Below are 25,101 nucleotides of genomic sequence, written 5' to 3'. Positions count from 1 at the left end.
TTTGAAGTGCAGCAAAAGAAGAACACAAAGCAAAGGTTTGTAACAAGTTGAAATCCGGGCAGTTTAAACTAATGAGCCACCTTACGAATCTCCGAGACGATCCACCTTACCAGTTCTACCTTCACAATTCTTTTGCCATGATCCGCACGAAATATGCGTAATCCTAATAAGTCCCGAAACCCACACAACCTACAAATTAAGTCTTCCTTCGGATACGGAAATACAAATACGGGTAAAATTACTGCTCTTTCTTTAGCTTTTCTTCCTTCAGGGTCAAAACACAGCCTTAAATCACCCAACAATTCAAACAGCCAATTACCCAATATTCATTATAAACACAACAAGTCTACAAATCGATGGAAACCGCGAACAAAGAAATTGTTATCTATCCGCAAAACAACAACAGCGTCCAATTGTTTGACCATACCGAGCAGAAACCCTATTATACAGCCATATTAAAACGTTTACGTAAAGCCCAAAACAAACTAATGCAACTAACTACCACCTGACAAAAACATCTTAACGGTTTTCCGACCCAGCATGCACGCGCAGTTCCAAAAATTACATATCGACGATGATATAGTTAACTTTGCCAATCATATCCTACTTAGCTTATTTTACAGAAAATGAAGTCTTATGAAATTACGAGTGCCGCTCCTGCTCTTTCTTCATGGATGCCAAAGCGCGGGCACGAAGCTTTTCCTCTATGTCATCTGGATCCTCTGAGTCTGCCTAAAAAAATCTGTTTTAGGTTTATGGGTTCACATTAACGAGCACTAACGTTTCGCTATTAAAAAAATAGGTTTTACCGTTTTCCGAGATTTCTTTTCCTTGCGATGTTTCTTGTGTTTTTTGTGTTTCTTCTCCTTATGCTTGCGTTTCTTTTCTTTTTTTGGTTTTTTAGGGGACTCACTGTCCGGATCGCTCTCTTCGGACTCCGCTTTAGAATTGATTGGGCTCCCTTTCGTGTTAATTTGCGAAGCAGCTTTCTACAAATTAACAAAGCAATACAAAAAGCCACACAGTAATTCATAATGTTAAATCAACGTTGCCCTTTGCCGGCATAACCACCTTTTGTAAGTCTGCTGGACTTCGAGATCTCCAAGCTCGAGGAGCTTCCCCACTTGATGCCGATCGTCTATCGGGATGAGCGCCATCAACTCGTTTACTGTTAAGCAAAGTCTAAAATAATACACGCGCGGAAAGATTCCGTATCTTGCAAATCTCACCCAGCTTGTGCGTGCGCCTGGGATTCTAATTTGCTAGGAATGTCCAACTTATTATATTTGTCTCCCAGTTGCGCCGTCTTCGCAACCGTGTCTCTGCAAACAAACGCGCAGTGGTATTTACACATACGCACCAAATATTTATGCAAACTAAGCCACTAGGTAATAACAAAAAATAACATTTAAAATATAAGAATCACTATTTTAAAAGAAAACTGATATCATCAGCTCAGTTCAGACTACAGGTACTTACCCAGAAGGCTGACCAGCATTCCCTTTATCGCCAGTTTTTCCGGGTGGTCTCTCAACCCAGCGTCCGCGGGGAGTGGACGATCGTGAACGTTCTCTATAAAACGGTAAAACAACTGCCTTAAACGTGGAAACTATCTCAATTTTAAATTTTAATCTCGTAAAACAGCATTTTCACTAACAGAAGTGTCAAATAACCACACGGAATGGAAGAAAATCCATCAACAAGGGCCAGAATAAAACCGAAGTACGAGAATTACCTTTTCCTATCAGGAGAGCGTTGCTGCGTCTCCGGGCCCTTTTTACCAAATACTGGATTTGAATCCAATTTGCCCCTAAATGAAACATTATTATTAATTATTAATTATTCGACTTCCCGCTAAAATTCTAACTTTCATTTTTAATGAATGTAGCACGTATTAAATACAAATTATGCAAAAAATACCAACGAATATATCAGCAGTAAGCCAAATGTCAGAAAATCGAAAAACGCACGCGGTGGTTTACTGGTTCATGAACTACTCAGTTATGCGCACAATCAAGTTTTTTTCCCACTTTCGCAAATGAAAGAATTCCTGAGGAAACCGGATGGGAATGAATATCGTGGAATTTGATGCATCAGTTTTCCAACAAACTAAAGAATTTTTTAAAAAATTGTGAAAAATTACCCGTCTCGCATCCGAACGTCGATGTCCCGCTTCGCATCAGGGGTGCCTGATCGTCCACTAAATCATAAAAAAACGTCAGGCATTATGTTCCATAACAAGCAGCACCTCGAAAATGATATAATACCGGGCAGGTAATTTGACTGACTCCTTTCCATTTGCACGATCAGGGCCACCATCATTTCGATATTGAGTGCGCGGTGGTGGAGGTGACCCTGAACGACTACGCCTGGTATACTGTCGCGGAATATTATCTCTAGAGCGATCTCTGAAGGAAAAACACGTTATGCACTCGACGTACCAAAATAAAAGCACATCAAGAAAACTATCAACTTTTCACAAAAAAAAACGTTTCAACTTAGAAACATCGACAACTTATTACCGTGTCGCCCGGTTGTATCGTTGATCCCTCCGATCGCTAGGTCGCTCCCAGCGTTCCTGGCGGAATCGAGAAGAAGGCTGAAACCGTCCCCTAAAACATAATCGGAAGGTGCACGAAAAGTACAAGTTCGGGTGCAGAAGGGTACTATTTTCAGCAGTATTACCGTCTGTAATCGCTAGGCCTTCCTCTATCACGATAAGCATTTCGTCTAGGTGATCGAGAATGAGATCTTCGTCGGGGTGATCGCGAATCTGATCGATGTCGTTTTGGCGACCGAGAATACGAACGCTTCCTTTTAGGTGATCGTGAGTCGGATCTTTTCCTTTTCGGTGAACGCGATTCAGATCTCTTCCGCTTTGGTGAGGGTGATACCGACTTTTTACCTCCTTTTTCCGATGGCGAACTGGAAAGCCTGCACAAACCACTCAGATATAACAATGAAAAACATGACCCTCGGCTTGAACCGCATTACTAAATAATTAATGTAAATTGTTCCAGCAAGTACAACTTGGAGCATTCAAGCACAAATATAACATATTTCTCAAAAGACTGCATTTACTCACGGACAATGGAAGTAGACATACATCTCTTTCAACTTACTCTTTCCCTTTAGCAGCCGTTCGTCTGGGTGGCGGAGATGCTTGAGTCGCACGTGGAGAAGGCGATTCCGATGATGATTTCTCCCTGCAAACATAATAATTATAGAAAAGCTCCAGAAAAAATCCATAAGACAGAAGTAAAGAAAGCAGCAGACACATGACTCGCTCATTCCGCACACTGAACTTATTTCATACTTAAAATAATATTAATTCCATGTGCTCCAAAAGGAAAGTGAGGCAACTTACCGTTTTTTATAACTTGGTCGACCGCGCCTTTGCTCTGCAGTAGAAGATTCAGCAGCACGGCGTGGTACGGGCGACCTATCCATGAAATATTTCTAGGTTTTGTTTCATCAAGCTGATAAAAACACTCAGTTAAGATGCGACCAAATCATCAAAGAGGTAAGCTCGAAAAACTCTCAAGCGCGCAAAATCTATTTATCAACCTACCGGGAAATCGATTTTCGCCTAACAGGGCGAAGCGACTTAGACTTATCGCGTTTGCTCTTATCCCGATCAGATGACAGAGATCGCTTCCTGCAATGTCCAAATCATACCCAGATATCCACCTATCCATTTTTTGTGTATATGGATAAACAAAGCGACCCACCTAACAGGCTGCCGATCCGCCGGTTTCCGAGGCGGCGGAGATGGAGATGTCGAAACCTTTCCTTTCACACGGGGAGGCGAAGCCGATGAAGCCGAGGAACTGCTTCTGTAAGCAGTTCGAACTGATTTAATCAAAACTTTGAAAATCTCAGTTTCGAAATTCGAAGACCCGGTTGAAATAATTCGATCGGGTAGCATAACACATATCTTTGAATTTCAGAATTTACCAGAGATGTAAAGGTTTCCATTATCTAAAAAAATTCATACTTTTTCCGCAATGGACTCTTCGGCTTTCGCGCTTTTTCAACTTTAGATTCACTGGAGCTGCTTCGTTTACCCCTAGCAGGCAAGGGTGATCGCTTCTTCTCGGTAATTATTTCTTTTTTCGCTGCACGATTGCCATGACTCGTAGAAGAACTGCGGCTGCTTGAGCGGTCTGATGAAGGTGCTTTAACTTGAGGCAGTGGACGGCGCTCGGCTGGCGAAACACTGCTGCTGGAGCTACTGCTTTCGGATTTGGCTCGTTTAGGCTGGATCTTCGTCGCTCGCTGTGGAGGTAAGGGGGAAGGTTCCTTTGCTGTTTCCCGGTTTTTGACTGGCAGCTGTTTCGACGGACGCTCCACTGAACGTTCACGCGACCGACTACGGCGAGCAGGGACACGCGGCGGAGGAGAACGTTTACGCCGAGGAGACGGAGTCCGTCTAAGGTTACGTGGTGGACTTCGTGTGCGACTTCGACGGAACGTCCGCGCGGGCGAACGACGCCGTTCTGGCGACTGACGAGCTCGGTTGGGACTCTTTCTGGGGTTGCGGCTCGTTACAGCAGCGCTGGAAAACGTACAAAGTGGGATTCGTTAGACTGGATCAAGTTGTCACCGCGAAAAAGTAGAATATTTCGACTTCGATCTTCAGGATGCACCAGCACACTACAGAATTTGCTTGGGTACTGTCGTACTGAAAACTTAACAAAATCTCAAAACCAAGCGAAAAACAGCCCACTCATTTGAAAAAAAGCTATCTTCCGAGACCAAAAATTAATTAAATTAAGATAAAAATGTGCTAGCTAAAACAGCTGCTTCGCACCTGTTAGCGATGTTGATAGCCTCCTTGGAGGGTGGATTCATCATATCGATGGACGCCTGCGTCTTGCGAATAGCTGCGTTCACTTTATCTTGCTCCACCTCACGCTCACGCAGCTCCTTCTTCTTCGCTTCAATAAACTGATCCGGAATGCCAGTGGGATTATTCTGCGCACTGACCAGATATTCCCACAGCTCGCGCATAAATTCCCGAGCATTTTTCCCATTGAGAAACCCTGTCATATTGATCTGCATCTGCTTAGGGTCCACGATCTACGGCGGAACAATCTGTGTATTATTCACTGGAGAGATGTGACAGATTCACAGAAAACACTCACAGGAACCTCCAACTGCGAGAAGACATATTCCACAACCACTTCATCTTCCAAGCCCAACATCTCCGTGATGCGCTGTGCTATCCATGGTTTGATGGTTTCCAGCTTAACTTTCTTCATGTCCACCTGCAATTTTGGTCAGAATTTCATTATGCTATTCAGTGTCCCACCAACGTTATCAACAACAGTTGTTTACCCGCTCCGAAAGGATATCGGCGAATTTCATGGTTTTGAGCAGCTTCTTCTGTTTATCGGAGAACCTGGTGTCCTGTTCACTGTTCGTACCCTGCAAAACGTAGCGCATGACATCACCTCGAACAGGACACACCATTTCTCACAGGGGATTATCACTTGATATTGCCTACCCGAAAGAAACCTGCGTCCGCCATGATTCCTTAGGACTTAGGAGGCCAAACCAGAGAAAAAGGGGATCAAAATGGTTCCTTGAACCTTCTTGCCAATCGGGTATCAGGATTTATTCAACATAAACCATTCAGGAACAATTCAATTTCTAGATTCCCAAAAATAGTTTTACATCTCCGTGACGAAACAAGAAACTAAAACAGTAAAACGCACCATTAACGATATCAATGCTAGCCACAACAATAAACCTCCAGAAGTCAAATTGGTACATAATTCTCAAAAATAGTACCCTAGCGAAAAAATGCATGAATTTCCTGTTTCCAAAACGAAATGAGAGCTACACAAGTGACAATGCGATCAACGATTGGTTAATCGCAACACGTTGTGCATTACTGTAGGCGTGTTAAGAATTGTACAGCAAATTTACACAGAAGCGCTGGAACAACAAAGTCAACAACAATAAAATTTACGATAATTTTGATAACGTTTTACATTGATATCAAAATGTATTTTTGTGGTTGAAATTGGTTAAGCGTTTTGTTTTTAACCCAGACATACGAAGTTACAATAAGTATAACAATAAACAGAAACGTTTGAAAATGGCTGCACGGCGTGCACGCCGGTTTCTAATTACGCAACAATCAAAAGTTGCGCAGCGGAATAAGTAACCAAATCAATAAAAACGGTTTATTTTTAGATGGATTCATATCAAAACTCGCCAGAAAACAGGGACCGCACCGTGCAGAAATATCAATAAAAACATCTTTTTAGGCAGGAGGCATAAAACAACGAAGTCATAAACAAACAAAAAGCTACGATGCCTGCGTATCGTTATGTACCGTAATTATTAAGTGTTGTAACATGTGAGCTTTGTAAACTTACATTTTATTTCGGGAGTGCCGCATATTTAGTAAAAATGATTATTATATCTTCGTATGAATTTAACAAAAACACGCGAGGATCGATTTATTGATTAACGCTTGTGAATATTAGTTGTACCGTCATGCATGATGTTAGCGTCATCCACCGGATCCGCAGGCTACTCTTCAGTCGTACAGTTATAAATGTGTCCACGCTGTACGATGCGATCGGACCGATCGATATTAACACCACATCTTCCTGTTCTACTGTTTTATCACTTTTCGCAGATTTTGTACAAATCAAACCGCGTTGATATCAAAAATCGTAAACTTTTCATTGCAAATTCGCGATCCTGGGGTGATAGAAGCATTTATGAGATGCGAAATAATTATTTGTAGATACGGTATCTTCAACCGTCATTCTTTCCAACGCACCAGTCACTATTAAGGACATGTTACTGCGAATCCATTTGGAACACAATTAAATCAAGATGATTGTTTAGCTATAAATTTATTTGCCGACATGAGCATGCTGTATTCCTATTCGGACGTTGTTGTCAACATTAATGCTGGAGACAAATTCTCCAGGACCAAAAAGCGAGATGGTTCGGTCAAGAAAAAGAGGTCAGCTGTCGTGCGGGTAAGGAAAATTGTGATGGAGTTATTATTCTCCATATTGGTTTCTACAATACACATATAATATTTTGTTTCACAGGTTAATAGGTTTTCACGGGACAAATATTATTGCTAAATGGCGATTATTGTGTTCTTTAGCGGTGAAAGCTGTGAAACCAGGTTGACACCTCAACCTTAAGTTATATTTAGCAAAAATGACCTGGGATTCGCTGTAGCTTAACGCATTTGACAAGGTGACCGGGAAGTGTGAAATTCAGTCAAAATTAATTGTGTACTTTGAGATACAGTACCGCGGTGATCTGGCAAAGAGAATAGTACATCTATTTTATTGAATCGAACGAGCAATATAATCGCGTTTCCGTAATCGCGAACGATATACAAAAGGCTAAGAAAATGTGAATGAATAATTGCTTGATATGCAAAAGGTTACCTAAATCTCAGTTTCTCTTTCGATTTAGGTTGATTTAAGTTGTCGCTTCTTGGTACGTAAGTCGAGCTTGCATTTGCTCAAAATACAAGAAAATTTTTTCGCTAAGTCGAATTAATATACAAGTTACAGTACCTATTACATACAGGCTGCATTACTTACTGTTACATACTGTTCGCATGCGCATGCGAGACGATTCGGCAAAGATCAACAATTGTGATTGATAATGGCCTTCGATGGGAGAATCAAATTTCGGGACGCGATACAAGCCCGATACGTGGGCATTTTCTTTTAAGTGATATCTTTATAGTTTTCGATAGGAAAGAAAAATGTCAGAACGCGACAGGGTGGCTCATTTTATTCACACTCATTAATTATGAGTATGACAACAACGCAACCTATGATGGCGATTTTGCATCGCGAGTTCATGACAAAATTCATGATACATAGTTTTGACGAGGGGACAGCCAGCTGTGAGGAAAACGATACCTTGCGGCAGGCATTTGCCGACACCAGTTAAACCTGCACACATAAAGCGGTCTGCGACTAGTATCCTTTTAGCTGAAAGGCGATTTTTGTTGCCATTTTTGTTCCGACTATTTTTCGGAGATTAATGTCTGTGCATATATTTTAGAAAGAACGCATAACATTTGACTGTCTGTCTTTCACTGAAAGAATGCGGCTTTTTTTCGGTTTATCAGCATGTCAACCTGCGGTGTCATTGCTCACGAACTGCATCAGGCGACTAATTTAATTCCACTGCACAAAGCCTCCCTTTCTAGATCTGTCCAATTGTGCATGCCACTATTACTCGATGTAAATCTGCACTCTTTGTGCGGCCGCTTTGCTTATCCTTTACAAATTACTGTGCTTACCGAAATCACGCGCGATATGCCCGTATATGTATTTCAGCAATTAGCATTACTGATGACGAATCCCGGAAAAACCGAAGGTGACATGTATTACCTTTTTTCAGGTAAATAACTTAACGTCGTATGTCTGTTCATCTTGTACCGGCTTGATTGTCGATCGATATATGCTGCAAGTTGAAGACAAATTCTACCATCTGGATTGCCTGCGTTGTGCTAGCTGTCAGAAGTCTCTTGGATCTGATCGATCGTGTTTCGTCAAAAACAACAATGTTTATTGTAAACAAGACTACGTAACGTAAGTATTTATGCCCAAAAAATGAATTCAACGACTTATATGCCTTGTACTGGGTGAATGGACAAAAGAGAAATCTACACTCTAGACACCTGTCTCTTTCATCCGTTACGGTTAGCGTATTTTCAAACGCCAGAAATTTTTTCAAGAATTCCAATTGTTCACCCAAAAAACACTTGATATACGAAAACGAATTCATTCGAAAAGCCATACGGACATTTTTTTGTTGTGCAATTTCCACAAATTCTGGACGGCCTAAATTTAACTCGCTTGTAAATGACACGTGTGGTGCGCCAATATTACTTAGCGTTTTTTTATATCACCGGTACTCACAGTCAGGTTAGCTAAATCTGCGTGTTTTCATTACTTACCATTAATTAACGTGAACTGAACTTATCCAAAATTACTTACTTTGAAAGGGCACACATTGAAAAACGATGTAGGTAAGTTGTCATGTGTCAGTAGAGTTACTGTAATTCCATCGGATTTCATGCGGATGAGATGTCGGAAATGGATCACGGGTCGTTTTTGACCAATGGGCAAACTTGCATAGTTGAGCCTGTGCAGCGTATCGGCTATTAATCGGCATATGATCATAACCTCGTTGGGCCTGTAGCTTCTAGTGTGATGTGTTTTGTCGGTGTTCCCTGTTGCGCCAATATCACGGTCAATAATTACCCATCTGTGCCCCATCCTCAGTGGTTATTGTCAATGGAAGTGCGTCAACTAAACCAGGAATGTTTACTTAACAAATGATTCTAATTACGAAATATGCGTAATACAGATTGCCTAATTAGTACACGCTGAGGATCGTGCTGCGTGGATCTGTGACGAAAGCTCGCACATCTGTTTCCAGTCACTTGAAATTTAGATTTGTTTATCGCGATCGTTGTCATATAATGCGTTACACATTGCCGCACCAAAATAAGCAACCTATAATCCGTAATACGTGAAAACGTTTTGCGTTATTTCTTATAAATTCTTTGTGCTGCATGTTTTTAATGCTGAACTCTATTCCCACAGATACTCGTGCGTTTGCGTAAAAGCGTTTTTCAAAAATTATTTGCACAGTTGTACACAGTGTTGGTGCCATGCTGCATTTTTATGATTGTTTTGGAGGATTTTAAAAAATATTCACGGTTTCAGACATTTCAGGTCGGGTGTTTTCGCTGCAAGGAGCAATAATAATTTAGGCACTTCAAAAACTTATCCGTACTTCTATGCACAGAAAGATCTGCAAAATTAAATTACTGTAACTTCTGAACTGCACTTTGTATGCGTATTTATTATACAAGTGTACTTATCCAAAACTTATCCAAACCAATCCTTGCATCTGAACATTGCCTTCATGTGGCATTCACAAGAAATATTGATTTGCCAGGCTTATTGAGTTCTTCTTAATTTAAATTCAAAAAATATGCCTATCATATAGTTTGTAAAGCAGCTTTGTAAACTTGTAGTATACTTTGTAAAGTAGCTTTTCGTTTGATAAACTAAAAGTTTCTTATCCCAGAATTCACGTGATACAAGTACTATAGTGTACATGGTTAGAACCGCAAACAGCGCAGATCCATATGTCATAAACATTTTAAAATATGCTGTGGGCTGACCTTTTGTACTTACTGTCTACTAATTGTAGGGTGTACGTATTACAAAAAATCGCTATCGAAGATGACGTTTGATTAATGTACTTAAAGTTAGATCTGATTAGTGTTCATTCAAATAATCGCTGCAATTTTAAAAATGAATTTTTACTGTCGGCCCTCAACAAAGAACGTGAGAAGGCTTGTCTAGACCATTTGCGCCTTTCTTGAACTACCTAACGAAGATTGATTACATTCTCGCATTGTTAACGTCGCTAATGCATGCTGCTATTTGCAGATTGTTTGGTACTAAGTGTTCCAAATGTTGCCGCAGCATCGCCGCCACCGACTGGGTCCGACGTGCACGCGAGTGTGTTTATCACCTTGCCTGTTTTGCTTGTGATACTGTAAGAAAACTGGGAAATATCGAAACCAGGCGTAATTCGTCTACATTATGGGCAATATTATTCTGCATAATATAAAATTCTTTACAAAGTAGCGCAAACGGAGAAAGGAAAACTTAAAAATTTTTAAGATATACGTTTTTCGCTAAATTAGGTAGTACTATTATACTTTATGTATTGCACACATTTTGAGAACACACATACGCCTTTTAATGGTGCTATAAATCTCAAAAATCTTGTTACTAAATTTTTCACAAGTCATAAGGTCGTGTCACTAATATTCCAATGCCTTACTAGTGCAAAGGTCAACTAGGAAAACGTTTTGTATAGTTTTAAAAGAAAACAGTTCCAAATGACGAACGATTATTCGTGAAGCTTAGCCAAATAACTGTTATAATACGGGGATAATTTTTTAGTGCAAGCGACAACTATCGACTGGAGAAGAATTCACATTATTGACTACAGACGAGGAAACGCGTTTATTATGCAAAACGCATTACATCGACTCCGTGGAGGGATCATCCAGCAGAATCAAAGATGGTAATTTCGTTTTACATGCCGGCTCCACATATATAAAAAAGATAATATACAAGGAGTCTGACGGAAATAGTACAGTACTTATACTTTACATAATATAATATTATGTTAATGTAAGATATTATAAGAATAACACATTAGATGTAGGTACTAGCTGGTTTCAATACTGTATCGTGTTCACTTGGCTATTACGCGTATTTCGATAAGGTCAGCATGTCAGCGCATGCGATTGAATAATTATTTTTGTTGCTCTTGCCGTGTGTGACCAACCTACGTAAGTACTTGTCTTCCTTTAATTTCTTACTTTGTTACTTCTTCTTACGTTAGCTGTATGATGACACCATAGTGTACGCACTGTACGGTTGATTTTGCGCATAGTAATTTCCGATGCAACGGGACCAAAATCACGGGAGCGTGATAATCCAGTTATATAGGTGTTGAGTTCTGTGGTAATCCGGATGAAAGATACTTACGGGATTATATAAATGATTGCCAGGGTGGCGGTTCTAACAGTTTTCGTTAGGCATAACAAAGGGTTTTTTCGTTTTTGTGGTATTGAGTCCATTTATTGATAGAGGTATTTGTGCTTCCTGAGAGGCTAATAATAATGTGGTGGGTGTTAATGTAAACAATAATAAAAGCTTCAGTTTGTACCCATTGCCATTGGTAATGTGTGGGCTCGCATGCATTCTAGATGGGTCAGACTCGTCATCATCATCCACCGGAAAACCAAAAACCAAGCGAATGCGCACAACATTTACGGATGAACAGCTACAAGTATTACAAGCTAATTTTAATATGGATAGCAATCCGGATGGTCAGGACTTGGAAAGAATAGCACAAATGACAGGGTATGAAGAGTCCGTAGTGAATTCTACTCGTACGTAATTAGCATGTTGCAGGTACTACTCGTGTGAACACGATTTCTTTTTCTTCGATTATTTAGAGCCTAGCCTTTTACTGTCAAATTGCCAATTATCTTTAAAACTGTAAGAATGAGTATTTGAGTATATTGTTTTCTGTCACATTAACGCCAATAACAACCTGATAATTAATGCGTCCATTTAGTTCACATTGGTTAGCATATAGTAACTGTTTACTTTTAATTAAGTATTATGCTCGGACATAATTGCCATGTAATATCTAACAGATGAGGTGCAAGAGATTTTGTTCCAGGTTATCCAAAAGAGTTACACAAGTGTGGTTTCAAAACTCCAGAGCGCGGCAAAAAAAGCATCAACAACAAAGTCAGCGGAAAATGCACGCCAAACAAAACAATCCCCATTCTGTTAGCCGGCAGCAAATGGACTCTTCTGTTGGAGTACAACTTAGTCAAATATTAGCTAATTCACCTAGTCCAAACAGTATGAGCAATGATAATGCTGATTCGAGTTCACAAGATTATTCTATCTCATCGTTTATGTAGAGGGTGGGAATATAGATAAAAAGAAAAGGTCACCTGTATTACCTAAGAGGTTGATGAAAGACAAGAGTTCGTTTACGCTGCTTCTGAGGATAGTCTTTCTGATTCGTTTTAAAGACTAATTGTTATCGATTGCATGATTACGCTAACGCATAACTTGGGTACAATGCATATGCATACGATCCATTAAATGTCGACCATAAAGTTTTTATTGTTAAATGATACCCAGTAGTAGTATGCTAAATTACCAGACAAAATGCAGAAAAAATACGTTTCTGGCAATTGTTTAATAAATGTCTGAAACCAGAGAAAAAAGTCTAACTAATAAAAAATAAACCTGTTTACTAGATTGGATGTCTTAAACAGATAAACTGCCTTTGTTGTAAATCTTTTAGCTTTCAAATTATTCGTATTTTTTATTGATCTGAAATTTGAACGGTGTGCTGTGGAAGACAACGTACCATACTATGTAACAGCCACAATCACAATAATTTTAATTTGGTCATTCGATCAGAAATATCCGAATATTCGTGCGAGAAGTCGTGAATTCGGTATAAAATGGCCGTTGTTGTTGTACAAGACCTATCCTACTCCTATATTATAACCTACCGTGGCTGTATTGTACACTAGTCTGTACCTACTTCTCTCCTAACACTGGCTAACAGTATTAATAAACTCCTGCCAAAAACAATTTCTGCTTTGTTATGGCACAAATGTAGCTGAATTTATCGTTATTGATCTGGATAATTCTGAATGCAACATAAATATCATCGGCGCGCTTTATACATACGTAACACACCCTCGGCAGCCAATGCAAGGCAGGTGCAATTTGTACAAAGCGTCAACAATGGCTGGAGAGGTTATTAGGCGATTATTATATCAATTCAGCCTTTGCAAAATTATGTGTTGCGCAGCCTGTCCAGATTATTCCCCAAATCAGAATTATGAGCGTCAATATTTTGCACAGGAATAATCTGGATATGCCCTGGCGACTGCAGCGGCAAATCGGGCTCAAAACGACCGGCAACGAGAGCAAGTGTGGACGTTTAACACAAACAGGATTTCTAGCATGGCAAATCAATGTTGCATTTAATCTGTTACTGTTTACTGGAAAATTGGGACAGCCAAATTATACACTAGTGTCCTCAATGCGCCAAAGAGGACTGTATCAAGAGGATAATTCGATTATTATCCCTTGTATTGGTCTTGATGAGGTCGGCGGAAATTTTCCTGCGTGACTGTCGTGACAATGCTGTACCGATCGACATTGACTACACGCGGCACAGTCAGAACACGATGTTTAGAGCACTTGATCGTATCTTTCCAAAGGCACACATTATGTCTCAAGTGAAAGGAAACTTTCGTGAGCTCTTCGTTCATTATTCGCTCTTTCGGTCAGTTCACAAGCAGAAATCTGTACGGCTACTAACAGAATGTAACATTTTAATACTTCAAAACCGAAGTAGTCGGAAAAGATTAATGGTCAATTCTGAGCAGCTCGGACTAATAAAAATTATTAGAAAATCAGTGACCACAGACCATGGGAATTTTATGCGTGTGGCTAATGGGCAAAAATAGTAAATACATTCAATAATCAGCTGAAATATAATTTTTATATTATTTCGTCGTCGGAGGGGTAAAAAAGCCTGCGTTCTGGTTGCTTGATCTAGCAGGAGCGAAACCGAGGATCTTTTGCAAATTCTACAAACAAAGAAATCAATAAGTCAACATTTGATATTGCAAAAACAGTGAATAAGTGAAATTACGACTCCCGATTCACAAAAAAAACAGGAATGTGGAACTAATTGAAGTGGAAAACCAATTTCCACCAGATTTGTTAACGAATGAAAAACGACTTACCTGGCGAATTGACATAGTGCATAAGATATATAAAAATAAGTAGGAGCAATCAGTATAATCTGATCCAAGCAGGTTCCGATGAGAAAGGCCTTGAAAAAGCCCAAAAGGTATAAAAGGCAACTTTGCTACCACTTTTCCTTCGAACCTAGGCAAAAAAAACGTTGTCTATGTACAGCCAGTCCACTGCACCATTTTATAATCCAGGTATCTGTAACTTACAAAGCACTAAATATGCTCAACATCGCTGAAAAAGCCACACCGATGGCGAAAATCGATTTCATCTTCACCATGGACAACTCGCGATTGTTGTGCTTTAGTTTTCCCTCTTCCCGGTCCAACATCTTTTTCTTATTGCGCGAAACAGCGGTTTCTTCCTTTTTCTTCTTCTCAACTACAAAAAAACTTTAACATTGACGAACGGCTCAAAGTTAATTTTTTATCACAAACAATCAAACAACTAAAATTATGCACGTATTCGTGTAATCTGACTGTTTCGAATACCTTAACTAGATGCAGCAACATGTCAAATAATTTCGTTCTGCATGTTTATGCACTGCACCACGATGCATTAGTAATATTTATACCGGAAACAATCCACAAACAATCATAGTAAGCAGTAGGATACCACGAGACTTCCACCAAGGATAAAAACGACAAAACCGATGCACAATTTATTGGTAAATTTAACAATTACAAGAAACAGCCTCGGCTTCGCCTCCGCGTTTCTTGTGGTCCATGGCCATTTTATTTGAATTTGAATCAATATTTATTAGAATAACATCAGTCTATTCGTCGAAACATGATCGGTACATGCAATAGGGCAAGCACGAATTTTCTATGAAAATGAGTTCCCGATTCTATCAACCTTGAGAAAGCATTCCCTTTCGCTGTGCATACAGATAATTTCACGATACCCTACCCGAAAAGAAAGCCGAAATATCAGTATATAAGGTGTGAAATTCGAAACAGTGATAGTGCACTGTTTCGTTCACCCGCTGCGTTAACGGACTTTCTGCGCCGGACATTAGTGACTGCGCGGTCACCTGCTCTCCTACCGGGCTTTGTGCACCGGACAGTGGTGGTAACTCGGTCACTCGTTCCCTAACGGGCTTTTTACACTGAAAATTAGTGACAGCTCGGTCACTCTGCATCGGACAGTAATAACAGCTCGGGCAACCGCTCGCATAGCTATCCATAGTGGCAGTTCGGCCACTCACTGGCTTAGCGGGCTATTTTAACTAGAAAGTAGTGGTATTTCAGTCAACTAATTTTTGGTATTTTGTGCACAGTGGCGGTAGTTCTGTCTATCGCTGCTTGGCCGGCACTTGTTTAGAAATTGTCCTCGATGACAACGTTGGATATGTAGTCGTTCTTGTCGCAATAACGCCAACGGTCTGCTAATTAAATTGATTCTGATATTCTAATTAGTGGAAAATACTTTTATTTTTTAACTATATTTTATTTGGTTTACGTGGCAACATTGCCTGGTTAAAAATACCACGATGATAATTATTATTATAATAATTTAGTTACATTTGGTGAAGGTAGCCATAACTCTTCCGCTGTGGCGCTCGAAGCGGGAGCGGTTTTAAAAGAAATGAATACTATCTGGCCGGGTTTTCGACTACGGGCTTTCAGAATATAATATTGGTTTTGGTCAGTCTTTTCTGGTTTGCCGGCTCTGGTGTATCCCATTCGTGGCAATATAGATCTGAATCTTGATAACGATTTAAGCAAAGCGTCGTATTTCAGTCACAACAAACAAACATGCAAAATAAAAAGATAAAGCGTGATAATGACACTTACCTAATTAAACTGGGAAATTTTGTGTTTGAAAAATGTTATAATATTACTGCATAAGAAATGGAGAAAGCTGCGCACACCACGTTTTACCACCAAAGTCTCCGCACACCACCTTTCACCACCACCAGGCTCCGCCCACCACTATTCGCACCACGTTTTGTCTCGGGCCACCATTTTTACGCCACCATTTTTTTATTAAAATCGTCGGCAGTCTCGGGACACCACATTATACTCGTAGTTTCGAAGATATGCGGTGGTCGGTCGTATATACGACTAATATGAGTTATGTTGTATTTTTCGTGTGTGTACAGAAGGTTAAACTTTTCTTAAAATATGTTGTATCTATATTACAATGTTTTGGGTTTTTCAATATAGTGCAAGGCAAATCTATACTATACAGCATGCGTAATGCAAGTAAGTAAGCACAGCATAAACCATAAAGTAAAGCCGATGTTATACTTCCATATGACGGCCAAAATGATGGCGCGTCATAAGCAGCATACGACATAATCATATTCAACATTTAAAACATGAAACCAAAAATGATTATGCCGTATGTTAAATGGCAATATGCTATCACCAGTAAAATGAAACGGAAGTATGAACCAACTCGTCAGAAATGTGTTAACAAACCGTTAACCGCCCGTGGTGGTGATATCGCCACCTACATGGGGCGACAGCTTTTACCTAGCATATTGTTGACATAAAAATATGTCGAAATGAGCAGGTTCATTATGACATTTTTTATGTAGCATAGTCAACATGCGAGCATCATGCGCTCATGTTAACATTTTTTATGCAAACGATTCATACTTTTATGTTCAGCATAAAAAATGTGCAGCATAAAAGTATGAATGCCGATCACATATATGACAGCGTATGCTAGACATATTGGCCGTCATGTGGAAGTATAACATGGGCTTAAGTAAGCACTTCTTTAGTAGGCAAGCACAGCAAAACACAGGTGGTTGCGAAAGCAGGCAACCACGCGCAAACGAAAAAAGCTTGAGTTCGGCAAGTCTGCAAAACCGAAAAATTCGCAAACTATAACGGAAGGCAGACGAGTTGTATCAAAAAATACCAATTAATAACAATTAATCAATTTTGTTGTTAATAGTGGTGTGCTGAGACTGTGGTGGTGTGCACTCTGCCCTTGGTGGTGTCAGGAGATTTCGGTGGTTTTTGAAAAAAAATTAAAAAATAATAAAAAGTGGTGTGCGGAGCCTGGCGGTGGTGTTTCGTGGTGTGCGGAGCCTTCCCCATAAGAAATTTGGTAGTATTAGATGTGAGCAACTTTGTGATATTCATTCTATCTGAGCAAGACTGCCAACACACACCCATCCGATGCGGAAAAGGACAAGCTGGGACGACGAGCAACACTCACCCTTTTTGACTTGGCGATCGATTTCCGCTTTCAGCTTCTTGTATCTGTCGGTCCGGTACACTAGCAGCCATGTCAGCCCTGTTAAAATAAAAGCTGCTTGTTTGTTCTGATGCGAATTAAACCACAGTTACTAAAACAATTACTAAAACAATTTCCGTTTTATGTTTTACTGTTCAGTACACCGAATATAAACGTTTAATGAAAAGTGCTACTCGTATGTTACTCGCAGTCTCGCACTATCATTGCAAGGATTTAAATAAAATCTCCCTGAACTCTCTCAGTCAAAAAAGCTATTTCGGAAAATACGGGGTTTCGTAGGAGCCAAAAAAACAACCATGCGTTCTGTCTGTTAAAACAATATTCCGGGAATTCCTCATTTTGTCAAGAATAAATAACCAGATAGGAGCACTTGAAATAAATATTGGAAGATTACGATCCGAATATTGTTAGTACTTGCTCAAGCCGAGCTATAACACTTTCAACAGCACTTTTAGAGGCCAAACCAAAATACACTGTTTTAATTGTAAGAAACATAACCAGCCCTGCAACAGTGATCAGCATGGATCATGGATAAATCAGGATAATTATTTATGCAACCAGTTTCAAAATGAATTCCTCAAAATTAAGCCGCTGTATGACTCGTACTCACCTTCGCCGATAGCCGAAGCGATGAAGGAAACGACGATGATTAACACAGCATCCGCAATCATCCTGAAAATGGCTGAAACCCCTACTCTAATGGAACTTCGACCCTGAGCAGCAAAAACTGACAAACACGCTAGCAGACCTGCTGCAAAACTTCATCAAAAGTTGACGGGAGATGTCCTGCAGTGTGACAAGTTAAAGGAGGTGCAATTAAACTACACAAACCAGAAAGGCAGAAACCAAAAAACTTGTCCGTAGGACTGGGATTGGGAATACCGAAACGCGTCGTCCATCAAGTTGCAAGAGCCATGAGGTACATATTGCCTCCGACGAGGTAAGTACAAGCACTCACCGAATGGCGGCTGCCCTACGATACGGTTTCACACATGTCAGTCACCACTCACCACTTTACAGGCTAACGCGCGAAATAATACAAGTGTGCAAAATAGCAGTGTCGAGCGCCATTTCACCATTGGATGATCCTCGTTTCCGTTGTGCGGCCATGCTCTTTCCATTTTGATTTATTTTTTTGTGGACATGTTTCCGGAGCAGTAAAACAGATATCTGCGGTGTATACATACTACGAAAAACATATCTTGTAGAAAGAAAAATGCAGTTAAAAACTGCGAGCGGATTTCCGCCCGGCACTTTCGAAACGGCCGTCGTGGCCAAGTACAGACATATCAGTCCTCATAATGTTTTCATGGCATAACCGGCTGAGTGGGGTCATTATTACGTAACCGGGTCATTTTATTACTTTTTTTCACTGCACAGATACTTTATTTCAAAACAACGCTTCCAAACCGTGTACTAATTACTATTATTACTTACCAATTAAAACCAATTATTACCATACAATTCACAAAATTATCTACTTAACTACTTATGGTTGTTTCTTTAATGTATAAACCTGTCTTTTATTAGTGCCTATCAGCGCGGGCTTGTTTGTTATGTTAATTGGCTATTACCTGAATAAAATGACTACTTAATTCATGCATCTCTACAGTATTACCTTTGCACCTTCGATAGTTACAGAATTCCACACATTTCTAAACATAGCTGGGAGCGCCCAAGCGCGCGAGATACTCTAGCAGGAGTACGTCAAACATAGCGCTCGTATTAGAACTGTTAAAAAAACAAAATGCGTAACAGGCATTTTGCGTACTTTAAAAGCACGCAGTATCGCAAGTATTACAGTCATACAAACTGATACAATACCAATTTAGATTTCTGTAACCTTATAATTTCAAATAAGCTGTCTTTCAAATAAGAAGGGGTACAAAGCCAAAATTTAATAACGACACATAAAGTAACAAACAAAAGCTGCGTCAAAATTTAAAAAAACCAGCAAAAACACTTTCACTCACACTCACAAAAATTCAGAAGGGAAGACGTATCGCAGAAAAATCACAGGCACCGGACCGTAGGTAACAATTTCTTAAAGTCTATCTCCAGGATGCAAAAGATCATCAATTGGTGTCTGTCGTCCAAACAATCGTTTGCCGAAATATTCAGCCACCACCGAAAAACTATCTATTTCCTTATTAACGCGGGAGAAAAACTGCTGTGATAAATCTCGGTTCTGCTCCTGAGCGTTGATTTCATCCAGTAATTTTCTAAACAATAAAAAATTTTCATTTGAGTACTAGTAACGAAAAATTTTCTACAGTTCCTGTGATCGAACAACAATTCGACGTTCAAAGTTCCATAATGCACCACCCTGTTTCGTAAGTTTCATTATGGTCCGAGTGAATTATTTTCGAATTTGAAAAGTACACAGTAGGTACTTGATTTTTTTTAAAAATTTTATTTTACTGAATTCAGCAAACGGAAAACCAAGCAAAAAAGGCGAAAATAAAATCACACGAAAACTATTCTAGAATTGCACAAAAGCAATTATACAAGTAGGGTACCTATTTTCCGGACGGCAAATTGGACACTCTTCGTCAGTGTCGGAATAGCTATCAAAGCAGCTGCAAAATGAAAATGTTTTCACAAATACTTTTTCTTACAATTAGAACTAAAGGTTACTTACTGCTGATGGTAAGAATGCCGACACATAAAATGAACGGATGGCAACTCCAAAGACTTGTCACAAGCACTACAGTTGGCATCTTGAAAAATTTGCGCTCTACAGAAGAAGTACATGAGCACTCAGTTTTGTACGATAGTTAAATTATCAATAACTATTACCCATTCTTTATCTGATCTACTTCTTTTCGAATTTGTTCCGTTTTTTCGCGAAACTTTTGAATTTGCGCTTCGTCGTCTTGGATTTTTTTCTCGTCTGATTTCATTCGGCTAATAACATAATCCTAGGAACACAAAACAACGTTCCATGGAATTAAAGGTAAAAATCTGGATGTAAAACTTAACCATTCCACTCACTCTAATGATATCCAGCGTTGTGTTGGGATTTCTGGATAGTATATCAATTACCATAAGTGAAGGTAGCAAATTTTTTGTCTCGATGACTTTTAATACTTCCGCAATCCATGACTTATCGTACTCCCCAAAACTTTCGGAAAAGAACCAGAACGCTTGCACCCACAAATGGCTTTCCTTGTCCCCAAAGCGCCGACAAGTCTGAACCACTTGCTCAAAACTATGCCGATCCATGAAAAACTGCAAGATCTCGGTGTACATGTGTTTTTGCTCGAACATGTACAGAATTCCTGGAGCGAAATCGTTCAACTGGCACAAAAGCAACGCCTGCATAGGATCACAACAATTCTCTTGCTGGAGCAAGCGCATAATCTTCTGCTCTAAACTGTCTTTGATGGCTTGTTGACCGGTATTCTTCCAGTTCTCAAGATATAACTCCAGTAGCGTATTATAGAATTCAGGGGAAAGATCGCTTCGACAATTGGCTACATATTCCAAAAATTCGCACATCAATCCAGAATGATTGACAAAAATATGGAAGAAGTCTTCAGGATTGGCCGCCATATGCACCGAGCTGCTACTTATTGCTTCTACCTTGTCACTTTTTGGCGCATAATCTGTGCACAGCTTTTTCAACAATTCCGTGCACTGCTCGCTTGCATGCGATATCAGAAGGCGTCCGTAGCATTTCAAATTGGCTTCGCATGATTCGAACTCTAATTTCGAAATATAATCCAAAGCTTCAACAAAATCTTTGTTGTTTTCCAGCTGAATCTTCAAGTACCTGCATCAATTACCAATATGGAACTCGTAGATTCGTATACAAGAGAACAGTATGCTGACATAAAAAAGAATACGTACGAAATGATAAGTATGGATAAAAAAAAACTCTGCCATAAATCTTCAAGATCTTAAAAAAATTTAAATTCACTAACTTGAATGGGTCCAATTATTATTTATAAGTCAAACGTTTTGTACATTAACATAATATCACTGTGGTATTATGTATATATTAGGTATATATATTATGTATATATCACCACATATATCTTGTGATATTTTCTCACTGCAAAAATAAACTTTTTAAAGTCCAAAAATATCTGGACTCGAGATTTTGAGCGACCATTCTCACATACCAATGTTATCTCTCACAATCTATCACATTTAATCTGTCACATTTAAACGCAAAAAACAAATAGTGAATCCCAAAGTACAAAGTCATTAAGTACCGAATTCGGATAAGTTTTGCCTAATTACTGCCTACCAATCGTGCTTTTGGTGAGTTTTCGCGAGGTGTAAAGCATGTCGAAAATATCCAGACTGTCGCAATACCCGGATAGCTGTTTCCACATCGAAGTTGACAGCATGATTTGAATTCTTTGACATAATAAATTTATCCAGCTGCTCCTCGTCTTTTAGTTTTGTATAGCAGTTTAATAACAGCGTTGTATGGTCCTGGGAAGCCAAATTACTGTCATGCAACGCACTCAAGTAAGCTGTCAAATTATAGATTCGCTGAGCATCCAGGAACTGACGGATAACATAAGAAGGTTCTAATCGTCCAATTGTTTTGATATACTGAGCCATAGCTTCATCAAAGTCCCCTTTGCTGTACAGATGGTCACCGTACTGCCGGAACATATCGATCAAGGCGTCCTGATCATATTGCTGCGCCTTGGCAAGCGTTATAGCCAAAGAGTACAAATTCTTTTTGAAAAGCATGTCCAGTTTTTGGAGCAACTCTTTTTCTTTAATTTGGTATATCTACAAAGCGGAAAGTTCGTCCACAATCATATTTCACATGACCCTGTTCATAGTTAAATTGCTTTTTACCTTGTTATCTGTGCAGAGGATAAAAATTGAGCCCCATTCGCACAAAATGGCTCTAACTTCTTGTATCGGACCATAATATGCTATTGGATAAAGAAAAAAAGACATCAAGCAATTTATAAACTGCGGTACAAAAGCTGCAGTCAAGCGCAACTTACCTATAAGCTTATTTTTGACATCGTAGATGGTAATAATCTGCATTTCACCAGCTCCGGAATCACTGCCGCTTAATGTGCTCCGCGTTTCGCTCTCTTCTTTTCGGCTAACCACAACAAGATATCCGTGGCACCATTCCAGCAACAACTTCGTACCTCCAAATGCAAGGCACTGTCCACGACTATCCGGCAAGTAAAAATAAAGCGCCTAAAAATCAAGGTTTTAGATAAATCAATCACAATTTAAATACTACTGATTTGTATTTTAAGAACTGTTTGTAAAGAGCACTGTTAGTAAACACTGAAATCAAATATGGTACATATTTAAACCAAGTGTTTCTTACATCTGCTCGGCCAATGACAAACTGATAGTCTGTCGAAGAATCAGTCATCGTTGAGCACATCAATCCGCATCCATGGTGATCCAACACCGACTATAACAAGCAATCGCTGATGACTTGGCTTGTCTTACGGAGATGCGAATTAATTTAAGACAACGACAATAAAAGAAAACTTACCCCAATTTCTTTATCTCGACCTCCTATCATATACGACCATATTTCATCCATGGAGGAAATAAATAGCACGATGCCACCCTTTGCTGTTGTGGTAGGTCGAAAGCTTAAACCGGTGATGGTGCTTTTACCCTCGTGCAGTACGACATGTTTGCTTGTGTTCCTTTAATGTACAAAACCATGCTAGTGGTACACACTGGGTACATAAACGTCGACTAAATTCCCATGGTAAACCTCATATAAAAAATCCCAGTAAAAGTTTTCCAGAAACACAAACCAGCAACCCTTAAAATTTCAACTCGTACCTTTCCTTCGTAATATCACCTTTTAACAGAATCACAACACCGCTGCTGTATCCAATGGCAAGATAATTCAGGTTTTCGTGAACCACAAAGCAGGACACCTAAAAGAACTCAACGGTGCACGTATGAATCACACTAACTTAGCTAAAAAATATCATTCTTGCATATTCGGCAAATTCATCACGACTACAAAAGCGATTTAAAGTAAATTAGCAAATCGTACCAGTTCCTGAGTGTTTCTGAAATTCAACCGGATCATCCGCGAACATGACGGATTATCCCCGCCATCCATCTGAAACAAACACATTTTATAAGGCTGACATATGTGTACGGTATTTTGGGCATAACCAGAAATCTGTTTTCACTTTTGAACATACTTTGTCAAAATTCCATACTTTCAACATTGGCCCCTGTTCCGCACTGTCCTCCTACAGCCAAGTAACCAATCTTAAGAACATATGTTATTATTTTGCTGCTGTAAATTAATTACCCCAACAGAGACTAAAATGTTCTGTTGTTTGGTCATGAAAAGATGGGACACTTGGAGAAGATAGCCGCGAAAAGAAGTGACATTCTGTTTGTAGTCCATCACTACGATCCACCCCTCCGAATCCCCAAATATCATCTTTCCGCGCCCGAATGTCGTCGACCATATCTTGTATGACTAATAAAAAAAATTCGCGACTTTATGCCGAACGACACAGAAACTCAATACTTATTGTTGCTATCACACATTCAAACGCAATAGAAGTATAGTGAATAGACTGTTCATTTGATCCAAAAACAAAATTAGGGTCGAAGTTATTCTCTTAATTAAGTCTATCTAATATACTACTCAGTTACTCAATTTATCGAGAGAATTTAAGCATAAGAGCTCACCTTCAGGGCATCCAAAGTATCGCCCGCTTCGTTCTTCAGAAGCTTCTTGTCGAAAAACGCGAACTTCCGCCACTAAAACAGACAAGTGCTACAAGGATCGACAGCGAAGTGGAAAGTATGCTATACAAACCTGATTTAAAGCCATTTTTCCTCTGCACCACCTCGGTATCAAAAAAGTTGATGTCCTGTTCAACCGAACAGCAACAAGAAACTAAATAATGATTCTCTGCTTCGCGATCAGAATCAAAAATTCATGGAAGGAAATTTTCGATGTCGAAAATGAAAAACGGGTGGCAAATATATCAAATGCTAATACCATAGTCAAGTTACAACATGTCCTCATGTAATTACACTGCTAATACACCGAATGATTGTGAACCTTCGGGTCCAGCGTCCGCGGCGGACGTGCCGTTCCAAAGGAAATTCTACTTAACCTCGGCCGGGGGTACGACGCTGTGGCGATTTTCGTCTGGCTGCTTAAAAGTTAAAAAACTTAAAACAATAAGGATTTACTTATTTAACTTATTATTGTAAGAATTAACTAAGTACGGTATGTACGAATACCTCCACAAAGGGCATACTCGTACTACATTCTACTTTAAATATTTAGGAAATTAACTATGCGCCCTAAACTTTTGGGGCGCATAGCGCTTTCGAATAATAATTTTTTAAGTCGATTTTGATTTAATAGATATTAAATGCACTGTTCGTGCTGCAGACAGCCCGTCCAGGTGGCCCCAAAAGTGTAATTTCCATTTTCCTCCCTGAACGGGTTAGGTACATACTAGATAGTGTCTTTTAA

General features: G+C 39.5%; 4 protein-coding genes across 9 annotated transcripts; 1 reads left to right on the top strand and 3 right to left on the bottom strand.

Moving 5' to 3' along the window:
- Positions 1-233: 233 nt before the first annotated feature.
- Positions 234-5,857, bottom strand: LOC129583083 (serine/arginine repetitive matrix protein 1-like). 3 transcript variants are annotated; one of them, XM_055474803.1, is made up of 19 exons: positions 5,510-5,857; positions 5,341-5,430; positions 5,148-5,270; positions 4,814-5,082; positions 3,998-4,558; positions 3,732-3,836; positions 3,572-3,658; positions 3,368-3,442; positions 3,123-3,206; positions 2,686-2,934; positions 2,523-2,612; positions 2,268-2,408; positions 2,144-2,200; positions 1,736-1,810; positions 1,480-1,572; positions 1,230-1,322; positions 1,072-1,168; positions 810-989; positions 234-728 (listed from the first exon to the last, which is right to left on the bottom strand). In XM_055474803.1, the coding sequence occupies exons 1-19, from the start codon at positions 5,531-5,533 to the stop codon at positions 705-707; spliced, it is 2,517 nt and encodes an 838-aa protein (XP_055330778.1). In that variant the 5' UTR covers positions 5,534-5,857; the 3' UTR covers positions 234-704. The 3 variants fall into 3 exon arrangements, with proteins under 3 accessions (XP_055330778.1, XP_055330769.1, XP_055330785.1); XM_055474794.1 differs by having other exon boundaries at positions 234-732; positions 5,510-5,856; XM_055474810.1 differs by lacking the exon at positions 1,736-1,810 and having other exon boundaries at positions 234-732.
- Positions 5,858-6,554: 697 nt separating this feature from the next.
- Positions 6,555-12,813, top strand: LOC129585764 (LIM/homeobox protein Awh-like). Of its 2 annotated transcripts, none has more exons than XM_055478601.1 (6): positions 6,555-7,007; positions 8,407-8,597; positions 10,476-10,584; positions 10,998-11,121; positions 11,813-11,969; positions 12,295-12,813. In XM_055478601.1, exons 1-6 carry the CDS (start codon positions 6,891-6,893, stop codon positions 12,542-12,544), a joined length of 948 nt encoding a protein of 315 aa, XP_055334576.1. In that variant the 5' UTR covers positions 6,555-6,890; the 3' UTR covers positions 12,545-12,813. The 2 variants fall into 2 exon arrangements, with proteins under 2 accessions (XP_055334576.1, XP_055334584.1); XM_055478609.1 differs by lacking the exon at positions 6,555-7,007 and adding an exon at positions 8,008-8,246.
- Positions 12,814-13,909: 1,096 nt separating this feature from the next.
- Positions 13,910-18,722, bottom strand: LOC129584182 (calcium load-activated calcium channel-like). The gene is made up of 6 exons (XM_055476305.1): positions 18,376-18,722; positions 18,238-18,299; positions 17,589-17,666; positions 14,621-14,792; positions 14,402-14,546; positions 13,910-14,242 (listed from the first exon to the last, which is right to left on the bottom strand). The coding sequence occupies exons 1-6, from the start codon at positions 18,390-18,392 to the stop codon at positions 14,159-14,161; spliced, it is 558 nt and encodes a 185-aa protein (XP_055332280.1). The 5' UTR covers positions 18,393-18,722; the 3' UTR covers positions 13,910-14,158.
- Positions 18,723-19,510: 788 nt separating this feature from the next.
- On the bottom strand, positions 19,511-24,769 carry LOC129583243 (vacuolar protein sorting-associated protein 11 homolog). Of its 3 annotated transcripts, none has more exons than XM_055474976.1 (17): positions 24,679-24,769; positions 24,430-24,484; positions 24,300-24,371; positions 23,911-24,084; positions 23,798-23,848; positions 23,644-23,712; positions 23,424-23,521; positions 23,122-23,281; positions 22,948-23,037; positions 22,607-22,811; positions 22,452-22,531; positions 21,883-22,382; positions 20,622-21,402; positions 20,427-20,548; positions 20,269-20,364; positions 20,147-20,206; positions 19,511-19,849 (listed from the first exon to the last, which is right to left on the bottom strand). In XM_055474976.1, the coding sequence occupies exons 2-17, from the start codon at positions 24,442-24,444 to the stop codon at positions 19,672-19,674; spliced, it is 2,751 nt and encodes a 916-aa protein (XP_055330951.1). In that variant the 5' UTR covers positions 24,445-24,484; positions 24,679-24,769; the 3' UTR covers positions 19,511-19,671. The 3 variants fall into 3 exon arrangements, with proteins under 3 accessions (XP_055330951.1, XP_055330959.1, XP_055330942.1); XM_055474984.1 differs by having other exon boundaries at positions 24,651-24,738; XM_055474967.1 differs by lacking the exon at positions 24,679-24,769 and having other exon boundaries at positions 24,430-24,635.
- Positions 24,770-25,101: the final 332 nt, after the last annotated feature.

The sequence above is a fragment of the Paramacrobiotus metropolitanus genome, unplaced genomic scaffold (genome assembly GCF_019649055.1).
Source record: "Paramacrobiotus metropolitanus isolate TYO unplaced genomic scaffold, Prichtersi_v1.0 Parri_scaffold0000002, whole genome shotgun sequence".
In the NCBI taxonomy this organism is placed as follows: domain Eukaryota; kingdom Metazoa; phylum Tardigrada; class Eutardigrada; order Parachela; family Macrobiotidae; genus Paramacrobiotus; species Paramacrobiotus metropolitanus.
Note: the sequence above shows the minus strand (reverse complement) of the source record. Positions and strands in the feature narration are given on the sequence as shown.

Coding starts and splice junctions, on each gene's coding strand:
- LOC129583083 (XM_055474794.1), bottom strand. CDS start 5,533: ATGGCGGACGCAGGTTTCTTTCGG. Junction 3,207..3,367: donor CGACCAAGTTATAAAAAACG/GTAAGTTGCCTC, acceptor TTATGTTTGCAG/GGAGAAATCATCATCGGAAT. Junction 2,201..2,267: donor TCAGTCAAATTACCTGCCCG/GTATTATATCAT, acceptor TTTATGATTTAG/TGGACGATCAGGCACCCCTG.
- LOC129585764 (XM_055478601.1), top strand. CDS start 6,891: ATGAGCATGCTGTATTCCTATTCGGACGTTGTTGTCAACATTAATGCT. Junction 10,585..10,997: donor CCTGTTTTGCTTGTGATACT/GTAAGAAAACTG, acceptor ATAATTTTTTAG/TGCAAGCGACAACTATCGAC. Junction 11,122..11,812: donor ATCCAGCAGAATCAAAGATG/GTAATTTCGTTT, acceptor CATGCATTCTAG/ATGGGTCAGACTCGTCATCA.
- LOC129584182 (XM_055476305.1), bottom strand. Junction 14,793..17,588: donor CGATCGCCAAGTCAAAAAGG/GTGAGTGTTGCT, acceptor GTTTTTTTGTAG/TTGAGAAGAAGAAAAAGGAA. Junction 14,243..14,401: donor GCACTATGTCAATTCGCCAG/GTAAGTCGTTTT, acceptor CTTTGTTTGTAG/AATTTGCAAAAGATCCTCGG.
- LOC129583243 (XM_055474976.1), bottom strand. Junction 23,522..23,643: donor TCAGAAACACTCAGGAACTG/GTACGATTTGCT, acceptor GAGTTCTTTTAG/GTGTCCTGCTTTGTGGTTCA. Junction 19,850..20,146: donor ATTTGCCGTCCGGAAAATAG/GTACCCTACTTG, acceptor TTTATTGTTTAG/AAAATTACTGGATGAAATCA.